This window comes from Erpetoichthys calabaricus, chromosome 5, assembly GCF_900747795.2.
Source record: "Erpetoichthys calabaricus chromosome 5, fErpCal1.3, whole genome shotgun sequence".
NCBI classification, from domain to species: domain Eukaryota; kingdom Metazoa; phylum Chordata; class Cladistia; order Polypteriformes; family Polypteridae; genus Erpetoichthys; species Erpetoichthys calabaricus.
The window spans coordinates 249,154,264-249,175,739 of record NC_041398.2 but is presented as its reverse complement, the minus strand read 5'-3'; the positions used below and the strand labels follow the sequence as shown (position 1 = coordinate 249,175,739).

At 41.1% G+C, this 21,476-nt stretch overlaps 1 protein-coding gene across 6 annotated transcripts in view; it reads right to left on the bottom strand.

Moving 5' to 3' along the window:
* fam13a (family with sequence similarity 13 member A) overlaps positions 1–21,476 on the bottom strand; it is a 242,902-nt gene that overhangs the window by 29,058 nt on the left and 192,368 nt on the right. For 4 of the 6 annotated variants that reach the window (XM_028802748.2, XM_051928116.1, XM_051928112.1 and 1 more), the window contains 3 exons: positions 19,489–19,639; positions 1,413–1,629; positions 505–646 (listed from right to left, as the gene is read on the bottom strand). In XM_028802748.2, coding sequence (XP_028658581.1) covers positions 505–646; positions 1,413–1,629; positions 19,489–19,639 — 510 coding nt within the window. The remainder of the gene's footprint in view (positions 1–504; positions 647–1,412; positions 1,630–19,488; positions 19,640–21,476) is intronic. The other 2 variants (XM_051928113.1, XM_051928115.1) reach the window with 1 other exon arrangement.

The following is a 21,476-nucleotide window of genomic DNA, read 5'->3' as shown; positions in this document are numbered from 1 at the left end:
ACAAAAGTGTAGGAAAGTAGGCTGAAGCATTAAGGACATGTGATGTGGTGACACAAGGAATATGTGGGCAAAAGAGTGATGGGAATGAGGAAGAGAAAGTGAGGGAGGCCACAGTAGAGATGAATGGATAAAGTAAAAGGGGGTCAGACTGGGGAGGGGGTGCAGGACCGAGCTGAATGGAGAAGGTTCATCAAGCACATCAACCCCACACAGAAGTGGGGAAAGATGAAAGTATGATCATTATTATTATGTACACATTTTATGCTTATAGGAAAAAGAAATGAATGCCAAGGTTATGAGAATAATCTGAATTTAAAAACACTGAACTTATCCTTCAAATGTCGAGAGAGACTTAACTCATTATTCATTTGCTGACAGACTAACATTGGCGTGGAATAACAGACACAGCTCTGGTGACGTGGATACCTTCCCAGTCACGTAGTAGCAGTAGTAGTAGTAGTGTCACCAGGTGTACCATTTACCTCTCTGCCTGCTCACACATACCCGATATTTTCTTTCTTCTTCAAACTTCTCCTCAAACTTGCGGATCTTCTTCTTTAAGTTTTGTATCTTTTTGGAGAGCTGTGCAGATGTCAGTTCTTCACGGTCATCTTCACAGGAGCCCAGAGAGGAGCTTCTTCGCCTGCTGTGAACACATGGCAATCAGTACAACTGTTTGATTAGCAGGGCATGTGTGCCATCGACTCTTTAAGGACACAAAACACTCCTGGCAAATAAGGGAAGTAGATGAGATTATTCAGGTCAAAGTTTATAAGCAAAACAATGAGATTGATCACTTGCATAAAGAACAGATATTACAGTAATAACAAGAGATTATTTAATGAGCTCTGTAGTTGGGTTTCATCGAGACAGTTATTTAGTGGCTGCACCTGCACTTTATTCCACCCCGGGTAGTGCCAGTATCCAGCTAGTTCTCTATATGGAGGATTTGTTTATTTAGCTACGCAAATCTCCTGGTCTCTCGTTACACGAGGCTCTTCAGAAGCACTCTGTGCTGGCACAGGTAGGCTGCAGGCCTCACAGCTAGGCCGCTTACTCTAGTCATGCTCTAGTCTATTCAGGTTATGTGGGCTAATGCCAATTTACTGAAGTCTACTCTGGCAGGTACTGAGGCTGTCTCGTCTCTTCCATTTCCTTGCCAGTTAATAAATCTGCCTCCCGAGGTGATTTATTGGACAAGTTACAATCAAAATGGTCATTACCTGAACGTGCAGGGCTCTCAATGGCAGCAATCAAGGTTACAATTTACATTATTAAATCAGAGAACTGCCACACAGCAGCCTTCAACAGTGTTGTGACACACTGTCAGACATACTAATCATCATTACTCAGAATAAAGAAAACCCTTCAGAATGTGGCCGACCAAACATAGATGGGGTTCAAAACCTCACCTCATGAAGGAATGTGCATTAGGGGGCGAGGGCGGCACTTCTGTGTCTTCAAGGTACTGCTGGCTTTGGCCAAAAGCATAAAAGCGTGGCGAGAGCATGGGGTCGCTCTCCTCGTCCAGAAGCTGACGGATAAGGCGCCCTCCAGCCTGCGGAGAGAGGCGGGCTTCATCATTGTCCACGTTGTCCCTTTGCCAGGATGGGTAAGCTGGTACTGGATCTAAAATATCAAACAAAACAAAAATCCACCAAACATCACTGGGCTGGCCATAACAAAGTCTATGGGTTGTCAGTACTGACAGAAGTACTACTGGGGATGTTTCAAACAGGTTGGACGCGTATGAAAGGAACTATACAAAAAAAAATAGAAAGACTGAGACAGGCAGGTGTAATGAGTGCTATGAAGAGAGCAGTGGCAAAAGCAAAAGTGCAGGATGAAGTATAAGGAAGACCAAAACTCCAGAAAATGAGAAGACATTCAGAATAGATAGATAGATAGATAGAATTTAATTTTAGTATAGTAGGCAAGATAGATAGATAGATAGATAGATAGATAGATAGATAGATAGATAGATAGATAGATAGATAGATAGATAGATAGATAGATAGATAGATAGATAGATAGATAGATAGATAGATAGATAGATAGATGAAAGGCACTATATGATAGATAGATAGATAGATAGATAGATAGATGAAAGGCACTATATGATAGATAGATAGATAGATAGATAGATAGATAGATAGATAGATAGATAGATAGATAGATAGATAGATAGATAGATAGATAGATAGATAGATAGATAGGATAGATAGGATAGATAGGATAGATAGATAGATAGAGTACTTTATTAATCCCAAGGGGAAATTCACATACTCCAGCAGCAAATACCTGAAATAAATAAATAGCAAAGGCTCAAGATGAAAGCAACAAAAAAATGTACCCAAATCAAACCGATAAGAACAGCTCCCATTCACTGTCTAAGTAATATTTATAAAATGTAGGAAACATGTTAAATGAGGGAAATCCAAGAGGGAAGAAGTCAATCAGGTATTGGAAAGAATGAAGACTGGGAAGGCAACTGGACAAGTTGGGGTATCGAATGAAGCAGGGAAGAGTCACGGGAGGGAGGAAGGAAGAAAGGAAGGAATAGATTTGTTATGGGAGCAGATGTCTATTGTAAAGTGAAAATACCCGATCACTGGAGAAAGTGTGCGATTGTGGCTATATGAGGAGAAGGGAGGCATCCTGGGTTGTGTAAATCACAGGGGTATAAAGCTGATGAGATCAGAGTGAAAATATGATACGGTATAAAGGGCTGAGAAAAGAGACAACGTGTGGGGATTGTCACTAACCAACCGTGAACTATGCACTTGACCAGAATATTCTTAAGGATCTTAAAAAGTGAAGGTCGAGTCACCACCTGAAGCACCACTGGGTTATGCAGCAGCCCAATGACCCAAAACACAAAAGCAAACCTACAACTGAGTGTCTCAGAGAGAGAGATTGCGCTGATAGCACGTTGCCGTATCCACCACACGACGAATCCCCTGGATTGGGGCCTGGGTGCAGTGGGTGACACCTCAGCACCACAATGGAACAGTGCAAGTTTTTTTTAACAGTGGCTGAAGTGCCAATCCTGCCACCAACCCCCAAATTTACCCTGCAAGTTGGAGTGCCTGCTTACAAGGCTGGATGCAGATTAATGTCATACCCAGGACAAAAGCAATTGCAGGTTAAGGGCTTTGCTCAACGGCCCAACGGAGTAGAGTCACTTCTGCCGTTTACGGGATTCAAACCGGCAACGATCCCTAGCCTCAAACCTACCACTCCACCCAGTGTCTCAGAAGGAAGAAAATTCAAATTTTGGAGTGGCATAGAGAGGGTGCTGACCTGAAACCAAAAGAAATGCTGAGAGGAGCTGTTAATGCTTGCAGACCTACCAATGTGTCCGAATGAGTGGGCTAAAAGTCTGATATCAAATTAAAAGGAGGTAATTGTGATTGTTGTGCTAAAGATGCTATAACCAAGTACTAAAAATGGGGAGTTGGATAATTATATTTTCAGGTGCATGACAGGGGTGCTGGATAACAGTTACATGAATAAAGAAGGTAATGATTTAAACAATGCATTGTGTGCCCACTCAGGTCTGTGCAAAATATGCAAAAATGGAAGATCTTAGGAGGGGCAAATAACTTTTCATGGCAGGCAGACAGACAGAGACAGGAATGGCACTATATATATATATAAAATCCAACGCCTGTCTGCTTTTCACGAGAGAACTACTTAACGGATTTAGATTTTCTATAATTTGCTTGAACATTCCAGTTGATTCCAGTCGATCTAAGAATTATTGTTCACTTGCGGCACTGATATATTCGTGGTAATCCGAGACAGAGGTTGTGGGCCGAGGGGAGAGGGAAGCGGGACGTTAGGAGTGGGGAGCTGGGTAGGGCCCAACTCACTGTCCTTTTTCACTATTACACAGGCGAAGCTGCGGGGAATGGCTAGTATGATATAGAGACAGATAGATCGACAGACAGGAATTGCACTATATAATAGATAGGTACAGTGGGTAGGTAGATAGACAGACAGACAGACATCAGTGGCCTAAACTGTATTTGGACTGTAAGATGAAGCCCACAGAAGCACAGCATGGACCTTCTTACACTTCAATGAGGAATCTTGTGATGAAATAGTGTCTGATTTCTCTATCACCACATAATTAAGACACAGAGGAATATAAAACAGGTTTAGAAAGGTGGATGAATACAAAATTGCAAGATACAGGGATACCATTCTTAACCTGGCCCTTTGGTGTTCCATAATGTTATTAAGTCAGAGACAAATATCTGCAGAGAACTCCTGCTGACTAACACACACTCCTTACGATTTGGAAGTCATCAGAGTTTGGGACGATGCTGAGAAAATGAAAATGTCCCAATATTTGGCAAGCAATTTTCCATCCCCATAGCGTTTCCTGTCCCGTTTTCTAGCTGAAGTTGCGGCTCTTGGCTCTGCACATAAACGTCTCTTTCAGATTGCGCTTGTATCCTCTTACAAGTTCACTTTATGCTCTCGTTTTTGGAGCAAATGTCACAATGCATGTTCCTCCTTCCCTCCTCCTCAATGATAATCTAGTTGGTATTTAAATCCCTGGACGTTAATTCTTGTGAAATCTAATCTTTAAAATCTACGGACAAAGCAAACAATGAAATGGCCCATTATCCACAGGGTCGAGACAAAGTGACACTATGACGTGTGGCAGCACCTGATGAAAGACAGCCAAGCCTGCACTGGGCCACAGCCGCCCACATACAGTATGCCCAGGTTTACAGGTGAGATACCAACTGAGATTGTGTGTGCTGCTAAATCATGGCCTTATTTGAATTAGTCAGTTGGAGACGGGCTCATCACAGAGTGGTTTTTGTTTAACACAACTGGAGTTTTGCACTTCAGGCAGGCAAGTTAACTGGCTGCTGCTACATGTACGCTGGCACAGCCTCGTATGAATTCACAGGAGGGGTCCTGTTTATAAACATGCAGCATGCTGAAAGCTGCTGGTTATTCTATCTAAGACCGAAATAAACAGATAGATGGACGATCAGAGTGGACGGAGACTACAATGCCTGCCTTCTCCCTGGCACACGCCTCAGGGTTTATAAACTGAATGCCCTGCATGTGACTTGCATCTCGCGTCTACTCCTAACTCCTCCTGCCAATGTCCTGTGTCCTGCCAATAGACAGCAGCAGATGTGACTGACCAGCAAGCTGCCTGCCATGTAGGTCATGGGCCAAGAAAGTAAAAATCAGCATAACATTTTGAGATGTCATCAGCTTCTTCACAGTCCTGGTCTTACCTTTCAAAAGCTAAATTTATGTAAACAGGAATAAAGGCTCAGATGAACAGTTAAGATGAGTAAGCAGAGCAATAACAGACAGGAATAAACAGCCGAGTCATGCCGACCTCTGCACGACACCGCATAGCGCACCTCCGCTCAGCACAGCAGGGTATAACTGAAGAATGATAAACAGTCGAGTCATGCCGACTGCTGGGGAAAAAAAAGAAAAAGAAAGAAATAAATAAAAGGGCAAAGCCGCATAAAGGCTGTGGAGCTCAAGCACTGGGGCAAAACGCAAAGGGTGGGAAGGCCTGACAAGACTCAGTCCTTACCTCACTAGTTAATCTTTAAAGCCTCTTCCGTCTGACCCCATCCTGCCTCATTATAGGGGCAAACAATGAAAACAGGGCTCCAAGATGTCAAACACTGCCACGCACGTTTGTTTATATACAGTATACAGTGCCTTCAGAAAGTATTCAGAGCCCTTCACCTTTTTCACATTTTGTTCTGCCGCAGCCTTGTGTTAAATCGTTTGAGTTAATTTCCTTCATCAATCAACACTTGATACCCTGAATGACAAAGTGAAAACACATTTGGACATTCTTGCAAAATTATTAATAATAAAAAATTGAGATATCCCATTGACCTGACAGGCATCTCAGGACGCGTGCTGAAAGACTGTGCTGACCGACAGGCTGGGGTCTTCACCAGGACATTCAACCAGTCTCTGTCTCAGTCCACTGTGCCATCCTGCCTGAAATCCTCTGTTATAGTGCCTGTGGCCAAGAAACAGTCCATCACCAGTCTTAATGACTACAGGCCAGTTGCACTGCCCCCTGTGGTTATGAAGTGCTTCAAGAAGCTCATCAGGAACCACATCATGTCATTCACGCCTCCCATGCTTGATCCACACCAGTTTGCCTACAGAACAAACACGGAGGACGCCATGGCCACTGTTCTCCATGCTGTTCTGTCCCATCTGGAGCAGCAGGGGTGCAACGCATTATTATTTTGTCTTTTATTTTTCTTCTCTTCATAATGTAAAGCACTTTGAGCTACTTTTTGTATGAAAATGTGCTATATAAATAAATGTTGTTGTTGTTGCTCTTCATAGACTTCAGCTCTGCCTTTAATACCATCTTACCCCACAGACTGGTGACCAAACTGTCAGACATAGGACTTCCACACTCCAACTGCCTTTGGATCAAGGACCTCCTGAGTGGGCCCCTACTTCTCAACACCTATCAGCCTCAGCACTGGCTCCCCACAGGGCTGTGTGCCGAGCCCCCTGCTCTATACCCTCTACACTCATGATTCCTGCCCACTACAGTAACACCATTGTTAAGTTCGCTGATGATACCATGGTAGTAGGGCTCATCTTTGGGGGGGATGAGTCCGCCTACAGGGATGAAGTGGAGCGGCTGGCAAAGTGGTGTAGGAATAACAACTTGCTCCTAAATACAGCCAAGACCAAGGAGCTCATCGTGGACTTCAGGAAGAAGGCAGACAACATCCAGCCACTCATCATCAATGGGGACTGTGTGGAGAGGGTCTCAGACTTCCGCTTCTTGGGAGTCACCGTTAGGGTGGACTTGACCTGGGCAACACACACTGCTGAGGTAGTTAAGAAGGCCCAAAAGAGACTCTACTTCCTGAGGGTGCTCAGGAAGAACAACATCCCTGAGAAACTGCTGGTGTCCTTTTACCGCTGCACAGTAGAGAGAATCCTGGCCTATTGTCTCTGTGTGGGGTTCTCCAGCTGCACAGAGGAAAGAGCTCCACAGGGTCATTAAGGTCACCCAGCGGATAGTCGGCTGTCCTCTCCCCTCACTAGAAGAACTACATAGTTCCTGTTGTCTCAGGAACGTCAAGAAAATTCTTCAGGACCCATCACACCCAGGACATGGCATTGTTTGAATGCCTGCCTTCAGGCAGACGTTTCAAATCCATAAAGACTAAGACAAAAAGACTGAGAAACAGTTTCTACCCTTCAGCCATCACCATGCTGAATGGTGACCGAGTGCACCTTCATTCTAAGTTAACATTAGATAAGGGACAAATGCAATATAATGTATGTATGTAAGAATGGAAAACACTGTTCTGCTGTTATGGACAATCTTGGATACTTATTTTATTCCCTTATTTTAGTTGTAACTTGAGTAATTGTGTTTTGTTTTTATTTTTTATTTTTTTCTGCACTGAAAAATTGCACCTATAAAATTTTGTTGTACAATGTCTCATTGCTACAATGACAATAAAGATTTTGATTTGATTGGATTGATTTGACACAAGTATTCAGACCCTTTGTTTTGACACTTGCAATCTGGCTCTGGTGTATCCCACTCTATTGGTCGTTGAGAGGTTTCTATTCCTTGTTGAGGGTCCACCTGTGATCAGATCAATGAAACTGGACTGAGGAGGAACAGCACACAACTTCTCTATAGAAGTGAAGCAAAAACCAAGCCATGAGGTCAAAGGAATTGAATGCAATGCTTAGAAACAGTGCTGTGTCAGGGCATAGATCTGGGGAAGGCTACAAAAATATGTCTGCAGAGCTGAAGGTTCAACAAATCAGAACAATTAGTTCTGAATTAGTTCTTTGGTAATGTGTCTCTCCGGAAAATCCTTGGGTACCATTGGTTTGACTTTGTGTTGCTCATGGAGTCCCAAATGAGGCACATTACCTGCTTTGTGAGGGAGCGTCAGTTACGGCACTATGGCCATTGCTGGGGACCAGAGTGGCTGGACCAGGCCAAGGGGTCACCCACGTAACACCTGGCTGCGGCAGATAGAGGGTCATTTCCGGAGGATGAGACTGGACCACGTGTCTGCCTGGAGGGTTGTTTCGTCGTGTAGTGGGTGCGGCAACGCACTGTACCACTGCATGCTCCCCAACTCGACTTGACTTGAACTTGTTGAAGGTACTGCAAGAGCACAGTGGCCTCCATAAATATGAAAAATGAAAGAAGTTTCAAACAACTGCGACTCTTCTGAGAGCTGGCTGCCTGGACAAAAATGAGCAATTATATTGGGAGATCCTTGGTAAGAGAGGTGACCAAGAACCTGGTAGTCACTCTGGCTGAGCTGCAGAGAACCTGTGTGGAGATGGGAGAAACTCCCAGAAGGACAACCATCAATGCAACAATCTACAGATCTGGGCTTTATGGCAGAGTGGCCAGACAGCCCATGAAAGCCTGGGCGGAGTTTGCAAAAAGGCACCTAAAGGACTCTTAAACAGTGAGAAACAAGGCTCTCCCATTTGATGCAAACAACATTGAAGTGTCTGGCCTCAATTCAAAGGTCACGTCTAGAGGAAACCAAGCACTGCTTATTACCTGCACGATCGCCTTCCCATGTAGGGGTAGGAATGGGTATTGGGGTGAGAATTTTGGGATATACATGTGCAAACATATATATACACATACAATAAATCTGCACACACACACACATATATTATATATATATATATATATATATAATATATATATATATATATATATATATATATATATACATACATATATATACACTGTATATATTTGTCAATCTTATTGTAATCTTTCTATTTAATTTTTTTCCAATAAAAAAAGTGATCACCAAAAAAAGTTTGGTGGTGGCAGCATCAGGGACTGGGAGGCTAGTCAGGGCTAACAGAAACCTGAATGGAGCAAAGCACAGAGATATCTTCACTGAAGACCACCGCAGAGCACTCTGGACTTCAGATTGAGCCAAAGGTTCACTTTCCAACAGAAGAAATCAAAAACAACACAGGAGTGATTTAGGATCAAATCTGTGAATGTTCTTGAGCAGCCCAGCCAGTCTGGTCTTGAACTCAGTCCAACATCTCTGGAAAAACCTGAAAACAGCTTTCCACATATGGTCCTTACCCAACCTAACACAGCTTAAGAGGATCTGCAGAGAAGGATGGCAAACAAATCCCTCAAATGTGTGGGCTTGATACTGCGATATTTGGTCTGTGGCATCGGGCAATTTTAAATAATCGTGTCCAAACATCTGCAGGTTTGAAGTCAGATGTGGGTGTGTGTGAACGTATGTCACTCCAGGGATTGCGTATGCACACGTAAATGTGAGGGTCAGCCAGGCTCCTCATTATTACCTGGGAGGGAACAGCAAAGGGAGGCTCGGTGCGGTGCCCTGCTGGGGAGCCAGGAGCAGCAGGGACACCAATTCCTGAAAAAGAAAGTTGGCTGTATCTGTCAGTTAGGCGTCTCCTCTGCTACCAAATCTCATGCAGGGTAAGTAGAGGAGACGCAAGTTTTACAAGAGGCACCAAGGTTGTGAGTTTTTAAAGAAACCATCCTGCCTAGTGATTTTAACCTTATTTTTAATGGATTCTTTATTTACGGGATTATAACCTCAATGAGCACTTGCTTTTATGGATTAGTTATTTATTGAAGAGTTGGTGCCTTGTACTTATTGAACACTCTTTGTTTTTGGATTGATTTTAATAAAAGAACTGTTTCACTTTTACACCTAACTCCTTGTCTGGATGTACGTGTTCTCATTTGTTCGGCTCATCTCGGCTGAGACTATCGAAGGTGACGGGTTCAAGAGGCTCCCAAAAGCAAGTGGGAGCATGGAGCCAACCCGCACCGTCAAAGTTACGTTCAACTCGAGGGCACTCCAGGCTGGAAGGGTGGTCAAAGGGGCTTAATACTTGTGTCAGTGTGATATTTCAGTTTTTTATTTTAAACATATTTGCAAAAACTTTTTTTTTTTTTAATTTTATTAATTTTAATCATTCCATACAAATAGATCAGTTTTTACAAAAAATAGGATTGAAATCAGATTGACCCCCACCCCTGAGAAAGAGAGCATGGCTAATGGGGTAAACCTTAAAGCTTGTAAACATACCTAAACTGATTAGTTTAATAGGGCAATAGAGATGAATGGAGAAGAGAAAAAGATGCAGACAGAATTGCTTCCTCAATGCTTTAAGAGCTTATTCTAAAATATTATTGATTAGATCCTGCCAGGTTTTGAAAAAGTTCTGTACAAAACTTCTAAAACTCAGTTTTCGCTTTGTCATTCTGGGGTATTAAGTGTTGCTCAATGAAGGATCCTCTGGAGGAAACCTGGCACCACTCATCATCTGTGCATGTGATGTGAAACGTTTTATGCTGACTTTGTTATACAGGAGCATCGTTTCATTAACCGAGGTGTTACTGCAATGACTCTATAAACACACTGTTATACATACAGTATATACACTTACACAAGTCTATATACACACACACACACACACACACACACACACATCTCTATTATAATTTAAAAATCCTGGGACAAGAAGAGACTTTTTCAGAGAGATACTTTCACATCCTGCGAGATGAGACATTGTGCCAAGAGATTTAACATCACCCAGGGATGGAAATAAAAGACAAAGAGTAGATGACAAAGTAGAGTGTCATAATGAATTCAAATACACATGCAGAGCAGGTTAGAGATAATGAAAGCACTACAATTCAAAAGTCTCTAAAAAATGATAGTAAAGACTGCATTAGCGCAAAACAAACGCTATTACTTGGTGAAATAACAGAACAGCGAAAAGAGATCGAATATATTGTTCGGATTTAAACTTTAAGTCGGAGACTTGTAGATTGTCTAATTCGTGTTGTCATCTGGGAAAAGTCGTGTTTCTTCCCAATGAAGAGGCGTATCTGCGAGAATTAAAAGATTTGTTGTTTAGTGAAATCCACTAACACTACAGGCAAAATATCCGTATCTACAATAATCTGTTTGCGTTTTCATCATTCAATGCTCACAACGTAGACTTACACGATTCAGGACCATACGCTATGAGAATGTGTGGTCCCAGCAACAATTAAAGCGACGACAAGTTTAATTTCAAAGAAACCACAATTCGGTCAGGTGTATATTTATGATCACGGAGAAGCAATGCAACATAGAACTGAAAGAGTTAAACAATCAGATATATTAGAAATTATACAGCCAATAATGGACACAAATCCATACGTCAAAAAGTATCGCACTTTACACGAATTTACCTGCAAAACACAAACAAATTTTCTTGGATCTCTACATGAATCCGAAAGATCAAAGTCGCATTTATAATAAACCAACATGTGACGAATTGTCAGCAATAATAGTTTTGAAAGACGGAGATATCAAAGACAGAGTTGATATTCGTGTATATCCAAAAGCAAAGCACGATTCAAAAGGAGATCTTGATATGCCATTCGTATTAAAACGTTTACAGTCTCCCGCTAGAACAGCTTTTGCTATGATAATTAACAAATCACAGGGACAAACATTCAAGAAACTCGGTTTATTTATTAGAGAGAAAGAAACGGTATTCACTCACGGGCAGTTATACGTTGTGTTGTCATGATGCAAGTCCAAACACAGAATCAGAATTCAATGCGATCTTGAAGGAAACTTAATTCCAAATATTGTTTTTACAAAAGTTTTAAAGTAAAAGTGAAAATAATGCATATGTAACAAATACCATGAAAACAACAATCGCTTTAAATTGTATATCTAGTTAACCAAAACTGGGGGTTGGCGAGCAAAGCGAGCAGGGGGCTGAGCTCCCTAGTGCGTGTGCATATTATATATATATTATATATATATATATATATATATATATATATATATATATATATATATATATATATATATCTCCATAAACACACACACACACAGACAGACACAGTGTTTATGTGGATGTATATTCTCTAAGTCTATAGATAAGACCTATATGAGCGGTGGAACACAAGTGTTCTGGAACTTGTTACTCCAACCATTGTCTAGTCAAGTTCAGGATCAGGAAGTGGCACAAAAATATTTTGATTTGATTTATATTTCTGATATTTATATAAAGGTGACTAATGACTAAAATACAGAGGAAGCATTAGTGAACTAGAGTACATTCACAAAACCTTATGTACTGGTTTTCAACAGTGGGCACCATCCCAAGGAGATTTACAGCCACAGTGCATTCTTTTGAGATACTGCGACTTATTTAGTACTACACTGGGAATCAGCAGGGACTGAACCGGTGGCACTGAACTTTTTTTTTTTTTTTAACTGGGCTTTTGAGTTATTTCTTAGATCTGTGAACTATGAATAAGTAAAGTGACTTGCTCAGGGTCAAACAGTGAGTTGACCATAAAGTGGCTCCCTTACGTTCCCAGGCTGAACACTAACTTTGTAAAGTTATGTTTTGTATAGCTCTTTGTTCCTCGTTTCATATTCCTACAGTGTTAGGACTGGCAAATGAAGTAAACAGCTCAGGGTTTTATGCTTAGCCAATGGTGAAGTGGCTTACTCAAAGTTATAGTATTAATCAGTGATATTATATAGCACCTGGCTGTAATTCCAAATTACCTGCAATACAAGTAATGACAGCTAAAGAAACTAATTCAAGGTTCATGGAATTGCTGGCGGGAATGTGAGGTGTATTGTACATCCGCTGGTTTACAATGTACATCCTCAGCCACTAGAGGGCCAAACCACCTAAAATTTGAATTTAGCGTTTGTAGAGTGTACGCTGTCAGGACACTTCAATTACATTTCAGTCTTGTGCATATTCTACAGTGTAACCAATGGCAGGTGAAGCCACTCATTCGACAGATTATTTGAGAGGGCTAATCAGCAACATTTTAGCCACAAGGGACCTTCAATATCTGCATCTAGCTCTTATTTTTACATAATGCCTGCTCCAAAATTAACATCAACACCAATGTACTTTACGGGTACAGCCCAAAGCTTTGAGCTACATACTTTGTATGAAAATGGAAATAAATATGCTTCTGTATTTCTACAATGCAAGTACAGTAATGAAGTCACAATTGCTAAGTTTGTGCTTTATAGTACTCTACCTTAACCACCAGGGGGCACACTGCTTGCAGGTGTGTGTGAGTGAGTGATACAAAGAGTGGCAAATTTAAGGCACCTGCCCACAGCCTATCCAGGCCTGGATACACAATCGAGTGTCATTCCCAGAGTTCAACGGCATGTAAACCGAGTAAGCAGCATGTCGTGTTAAAGTGGAAGGGTGAGAGCATCTAAGCCTCTCATGCAAGTCTAATGAGTCAGACATCTAGAGATGAATACATAAATAAAACCAGGCTGTCACCATCTGATTCTATGTACCTTACACCCGCCTTTAATGCATGTGTGTAATTAGGTTATTACAAAAACACATGGGTGTACATTTTATTTCAAGTGTATCATCTTTAAACCTGCTTATCCAGAGCAGGGTCACAGGGAAGCTGAGCCTATCCCAGAAAGCATCAGGCGCAAGAAAGGAAAAATCCATGTACAGGGCGCCAATTCATCACAGGGCAAACACACACAGTATATATGCACACATGAGAATAATGGCCATATTATATATATATATATATATATATATATATATATATATACACATATATACACACACCTGTATATATATTAACAGATACTCCATCAGTATATCAGTAAGACCACAGCCAGACTTTCTTTGATTTCTGAACTTTGTTTCCATTCGAGAACTTAAGTAACTACACCTGCGCTTTATTATGGAGATGCCCCTATGAGGCACTTTTGTTCTTTATATCTATGCAAAGTCCTCATGTTGTATTTCTGAGGTGGCCATGACAGACTGGCCATCCAGCTCTGTGGAGAAGATGCCCTGTGTTCAGATGTGTGTGTTGAATTTACCCCATTTTTTGACACCCATTGCTCAACCAACCTACCTGGAAGGGGTCTCTCTCTAAATTGCCCTTCCTAAGATTTCGTTCATTTATTCCCCTACTAAGTTTTTTTAGGGAGTCTTTTCTTGTCTTCTTTAGGAGTCAAGGCTGGATGGTATGGGGGGGATAGGAGTTGTTGCCAAAAAAAAACAAAAAAACAAACATGGCCTGTTAAAGCCCACTGAGGCATTTCTTGGGTGACATAAAAAATGCTATATAAATGTAATGAATAATAATAATAATAAATAAACTGTTGTTGTATGTAAAGTTTGGGTTTAGTTAGTGAACTTTTGGTTTGTGGCCAAATTTGTTCTGTTTGTGGAGTTTATTTAGTGGCTGTACCTGCACACACACCGATTTATATCCATCCATCCATCCATTTTCCAACCCAAAAACAGGGCACAAGGCAAGAACCAATCCCGGGCAGGGTGCCAGCCTACCGCAGACCAATTTCTATAACCCCACTTTTTATTACATTATATATATATATATATATATATATATATATACACACACACACACACATTATATAAATATATATATATAAATAAACACACACACACACACTAACAAACAGACAGCCTTCTGCAGAATTAACATTGTCTATTTATATGTACAAACAAACACACAAATATGCATTACACAAAGCTGATTGAAACAAATTCCATCATTAAGGTTTTGACTAAAGTTTTACAGCCAGATGCCCTTCCTGACAGTAACCCTCTCTATTTATCCGGGCTTGGCAACACAAACACCAATATGCAGTATCTTTAAAAATGATTAAACTTATACTGGAAACATATTCAGGTCTGTGGCATGTGTCATCGGATTAAATATACAACCACTAAAATTATTAAAACTTTATAGTTTTTTTTATATTATATATATATATATATATATATATATATACACACACACACCAATATAAAAATAAGTTAATTATTTCTTTATAAATGTATAATAAACTCCCTCTCCCTCCTCTGTATGGTGGACACACGCACAGACCTATTCCCTGTAACATGCCTGTATTCCACCCACAATTTTTCCATGAAATTGAACCAGCGGCTTTGCGTTTTTCTATCAGTACTACTGTAAAGACCTCTTAATGTTCCAGTAGACACAATGTCCAGTTCCTCTGTTTCAGTGCAAGGTTAGCACACATCACTGCAACACTCAGTCTGACTGGTTCACTGCTTAACTAACACTTTCTCCTCCACTTACAATTGTCATCAATGGGAATCAGCTGCCTGTCCTCTGATACGAATATAACAAGTATGTGGCAGCCATCAGTCTGATGTATTGGACTTGAACCTGTGACCTCATATTGACCAGATAAGGCAAACAAGCAACTCAGTGTGCTGACCTAAAGGAACATTCTTTGGTGGCCTGTCTGGGATACTATATTTGTGCTTCTGTGTGGGATGCTGTGACATTACTGCAAACCTCTGCAATGAGTTCACTCTTCATCTCTTATCTTCTCACCTGCCTAACATCATCCATCCATAAGAAAAAATGCATATATACACACACACACACACACATATCTATATAAATACATACACACAGAATATATAACATATAAATACACCAATATAAAAGATTCATACTATACCACCCACAGATCAGAAGCCCCTCCTGAACCCTTGCAATGTTCCAGTAGCTCATAAAGCTACAATCTCAGTCCAGAATGAGGACACTGTTAAGCTCTCAATGACCCTAAAGACAAATTCCTTATTTATTAAATCTTTAAAAATAAATGCATGAAAAAAGGCAATTGTTTCTGCTTCTACAATTTTATGATTTTTGTTAAACATACTGTATTTGTCTTATGTGTACAGTGGTGTGAAAAACTATTTGCCCCCTTCCTGATTTCTTATTTTTTTGTATGTTTGTCACACAAAATGTTTCTGATCATCAAACACATTTAACCATTAGTCAAATATAACACAAGTAAACACAAAATGCAGTTTTTAAATGATGTTTTTCATTATTTAGGGAGAAAAAAAATCCAAACCTACATGGCCCTGTGTGAAAAAGTAATTGCCCCCTTGTTAAAAAATAACCTAACTGTGGTGTATCACACCTGAGTTCAATTTCCGTAGCCACCCCCAGGCCTGATTACTGCCACACCTATTTCAATCAAGAAATCACTTAAATAGGAGCTGCCTGACACAGAGAAATAGACCAAAAGCACCTCAAAAGCTAGACATCATGCCAAGATCCAAAGAAATTCAGGAACAAATGAGAACAGAAGTAATTGAGATCTATCAGTCTGGTAAAGGTTATAAAGCCATTTCTAAAGCTTTGGGACTCCAGCGAACCACAGTGAGAGCCATTATCCACAAATGGTAAAAACATGGAACAGTGGTGAACCTTCCCAGGAGTGGCCGGCCGACCAAAATTACCCCAAGAGCGCAGAGACGACTCATCCGAGAGGTCACAAAAGACCCCAGGACAACGTCTAAAGAACTGCAGGCCTCACTTGCCTCAATTAAGGTCAGTGTTCACGACTCCACCATAAGAAAGAGACTGGGCAAAAACGGCCTGCATGGCAGATTTCCAAGACGCAAACCACTGTTAAGCAAAAAGAACATTAGGGCTCATCTCAATTTTGCTAAGAAACATCTCAATGATTGCCAAGACTTTTGGGAAAATACCTTGTGGACTGATGAGACAAAAGTTGAACTTTTTGGAAGGCAAATGTCCCGTTACATCTGGCGTAAAAGGAACACAGCATTTCAGAAAAAATACATCATACCAACAGTAAAATATGGTGGTGGTAGTGTGATGGTCTGGGGTTGTTTTGCTGCTTCAGGACCTGGAAGGCTTGCTGTGATAGATGGAACCATGAATTCTACTGTCTACCAAAAAATCCTGAAGGAGAATGTCCGGCCATCTGTTCGTCAACTCAAGTTAAAGCGATCTTGGGTGCTGCAACAGGACAATGACCCAAAACACACCAGCAAATCCACCTCTGAATGGCTGAAGAAAAACAAAATGAAGACTTTGGAGTGGCCTAGTCAAAGTCCTGACCTGAATCCAATTGAGATGCTATGGCATGACCTTAAAAAGGCGGTTCATGCTAGAAAACCCTCAAATAAAGCTGAATTACAACAATTTTGCAAAGATGAGTGGGCCAAAATTCCTCCAGAGCGCTGTAAAAGACTCATTGCAAGTTATCGCAAATGCTTGATTGCAGTTATTGCTGCTAAGGGTGGCCCAACCAGTTATTAGGTTCAGGGGGCAATTACTTTTTCACACAGGGCCATGTAGGTTTGGATTTTTTTTTCTCCCTAAATAATAAAGACCACCATTTACAAACTGCATTTTGTGTTTACTTGTGTTATATTTGACTAATGGTTAAATGTGTTTGATGATCAGAAACATTTTGTGTGACAAACATGCAAAAGAATAAGAAATCAGGAAGGGGGCAAATAGTTTTTCACACCACTGTATATTGCACAGAAAAATCTGTCACGCTGCAGAAAAATTAAAGCCTGAAATGAGCCAGGTTCGTGGGAATAAACTCTTAAAAACACTGGTTCTAAATAATGGCACTTTACTGGATTGTGTGGTTTCGTTGGTTGATAAAGAACCATTTCATACTGTGAAGGGTTAATTTATGCATGACATTACTTGTTTGTGTTTTGAAAAGATTTCTAATATGTGGCCAAAATAAGAAATCTTTAATGTATAGTAGGCTACCTAGCAGGATCCTGACAGATTGGGAAAACCTGAACTTTGTCTTGGTTGTTATAAGCAGCAGGAGTCCTTTAAAAACCAGGTACCCACTGGTATTTCACAAATCTATTTGTAGCTATTTCAGAAACTGATTATGGGTCTAAATAAATAAAAGGTTAAACCAAAAATGGATCTCCTAAGGCACTGCTCTGAAGAACCAATTTGGCACCTTTGTTTTAAACAGTGTAGACGATTTGCAAAAACATGACTCGACTCTCTGATTATTATGGCCCATGTGAAAATGTCAGTGTCAACTGTGATAAAATGGATTTTCCAGTCTGACTATGGCATGCATATAAATTATTAATAAATGCACAGCTATAGTTACAAAGACTGATTTGCTAAAGAGGCATATTAATGAAAATAACTGCACCATAAAGCTCCTTTACACATATGCAACCCAGTCTTTACTGAAAGTTAACTTTAAAACGGAACAGACAGTTCAATAAAATTCTTTTTTTTTTTTTAAATATATATATATATATATATATATATATATATATATATATATATATATATATATATATCTATCAACTATGAATCCTTATGGGACATTAAGGTGGTGTGTCCAAGCTTGTGGTGGCTAATTTAGGCCATTGTCTGATCAAAGCCTGCATTTATTTGTGTGACATTAAATTCACCTTAATGAGTGGCGCTGGCACACACCTCAGCCTCCTGAGTTTTTCATTTGCTGATTGACATTCAGTTGTATTCAACAGGGCTTCAATTTTTCCGCCTTTTCCTTAAACCACTTCTATTAATTTAGACTATTCATGAATGGCTTTTCAAATCTGGTTTACCTGCTGTTACAGAAAATAGCCAACTGAAAAAGTGCTAAAGCAAATGCAGCTCCTTATGACTGGTTTATTTCTCATCCAATTCCCATGTCATTAAGAGTTTCTCACTATTAAGAGCTAACAACATCCAAAACGTAAAGAAAGCCTGCTGAAAGCGTGATCTGTCCTTTCAATTAGTCCTTCCAACAAACTCTAGCAACCTGCATAGCCTTGTATCGGAGAGTGCAGCCATCAGCTGGCCATGGGCCACTTGGACAGGTCAGCAGCAGTCTGGTCACTCTGTGTGTAAAGTCATTAATGTGCTTATGAGCACCTGACACAACTTAACTACAGGGGATCAGAGTAGAAGACGAGCAGTGAGCAGGTGGCTGAGCTCTTGATGCACGTTCTTAAATGTGAAGTCTGAATAAATGTGTTTATATACTGTATACATCATGTCAATGCAAATACATGTACTGTATATATAAATTCAGTACAGATATATACATAATGTCAATACACATACGTATATTAAAATTTATTTTGCAGAATTTTCAAAGTCAATATTAACATTTCTCACTGAAAAAAATTACATATATATATTCAGTTCAAGTATATCATGTGTCCATACACATGTACTCTGTATACAAATGTATTTTGTAGAATATATAGTCAACACTAATATTTTTCATTCTGTATATATATATATATATACACGCAGAATAGGTATTTCATATGTCAATACACAAATATGTACTACATACATTGTGTATACAAAACAAAGTGCTGACTATATAAAGTCGATACTAATACACTATGCACATTTACATAAAGCACCTCAATGGGTTCAGAAAAATGCATAGAATTAAACGGATTAAAAATGCCACTCCCCTGGCCATCGCGGCAGTCGGCTGTTAATTCTCACACAGATTCATTTTCGAGTGAAAGGCTAAACACGAGCCGCCCGGTTCGAGGAAATTCCAAACACACCAATACCTTCCCAGTTGTTGTCCTCCGTTAAATCGGACAGATCCAGACGGGGCACCTCCGGCAACGGGCCATCCCCGCAGACGTCGAGCTCCTGGCCCCTCGCTGCTCTGGCCGTTTCGCAGCTGCTCTGCACCTCCTGGATCTTCATAGCCGAACTCTGAAATGATGAACAGCAGCAGGGCTTCAGCGCTTAAGTTCACCAGCTACTCTTCCTCTCCTGCCTTCCCAACTCCAGCGCGCTGTGAGCAGTCGATGCTAATTGGCTACTCGTTCAGCCCCCAGAGACCCCGCCCACTCAGGGCTGTCCTTGCCCCGCCCCTCCCTGAACTCCTCGGCTTGTTTACTTCAGACCGCCGGGCTGCGGCTCGTCTCCCAGGAGGTCGCCCTGCTGTCACCGGGGCTTTGCTCACGTTTTTTTTGTCGCGCCCTTCCTTTCTTCGGTTCGCAGTGGGCGGAGTTGGGGGGAATCGGGGGCTGTGGTGCAAGTCGTGGAGCGCCTGCCCCTAGGGAGTTGCCTGGTATTTTCTCCGGGACTCGAACTGGCCAAAAGCCAAGTTGACTTAGGCAGAGAAACGCGCCTTTCTAAAGTGGCGAGCGTGTGATGGCATCGCACTGCTCATTAATCTTCAAATGGGGCGGAACTTCGAGGCGTCACGGCTCCCTGCCTGCCTCGACAACTTCACTTTCCATAAACGCTTGTTTTCTTAGGACTTTTTAAATGACTGAACACCCCTAATTAATGGTGATTTGTGGCAAAGCCGATTGTAACTTTTAACATGGGAGTTGAGAAATGCACGTGGAGCGAGCGGCCACTGCAGAACATATGAGGAGACACGGATTGCCCCGTCTTGTAAAGAGCACGTGCTATAAAAACAGGACCGATGACTTTCTCTGCGATTGTGATTGCTACGAACTTCACTTAATTAAGCTTAAATTGCAGGAGAAATTTGATATTTTTCCAAGTCAATGTTTCAAAGTTATTTCTTCATAATCATGGTATAAATTAATTTGCCACTTAAAATTGTGTGCTAAAGCGAAGTTTGTTTTTTTAAATGTTTTTAAATAACTTGTCTTGGCAATTAACAATCGGGGTTGTAGGGTACCAAGGACCAAAGGTGAAAGAAGAGCTCTTAAAACGTGCCAAATACAGTTTGAAGCGGCAATGGTTCCGCTTTAAGAAAACATGCCTTCCGTGTTTATGAGGTGCCCTGGTGATAGCAACAGGACACTAAAAAAATACATTTTTATCATAGACTGTTAGAACTTATTCCCTTGAAGTAAGAATACATTTGATGTTTGCTGGTCTGCTAACAGCTGCCGCCATAGGTGGAGTTATGACAACACAGAAGCAGGGCTGTCTTGACACATGGGCACGCTGGGCAGTTGCCCTGGGGCCCCATGCCAATCTATGTATGTTGTGACTTGCTGAGTGGTTGTGTAGGTAGAGGTCCCTGTGGTGTCTGAGCACAGAACCCCAGAATGCAAATGTTCTATTTGTGATTGGTCTGAAAAAGTGGGATGGGAACTTTTATGTACAAGGCATGCTGGGTGCTGATGGCAGAATCAAAATAAAAAGCTGTTGTTTGTTGTTACCTAAAAGGTCTGCTGCTCATTATTTTGGCATAAAAGCCCTCACAAACCACCACCTTTTCAGTGAGTAAGTAAAAAACAAAATAGTCCCAGTGCACTGCTTTGTATGGGGGCCTATAATGCTGTTAAGACGACCCTGCCCAAAAGCCCCCCAGTGCCAAGCTCTATTCTACTCTACTCTATCCTCTTCTACGCGGTGGTGTGCTGGGGAGGCAGCATAAAGAAGAAGGACGCCTAACGCCTGGACAAACTGGTGAGGAAGGCAGGCTCTACTGTAGGCATGGAGCTGGACAGTTTGACATTTGTGGCAGAGCGACGGGCGCTGAGCAGATTTAGACTACGGAAAAGCACTAAAAACTGTCAATCATGGAGAATCCACTGCATCCACTGAACAATATCATCTC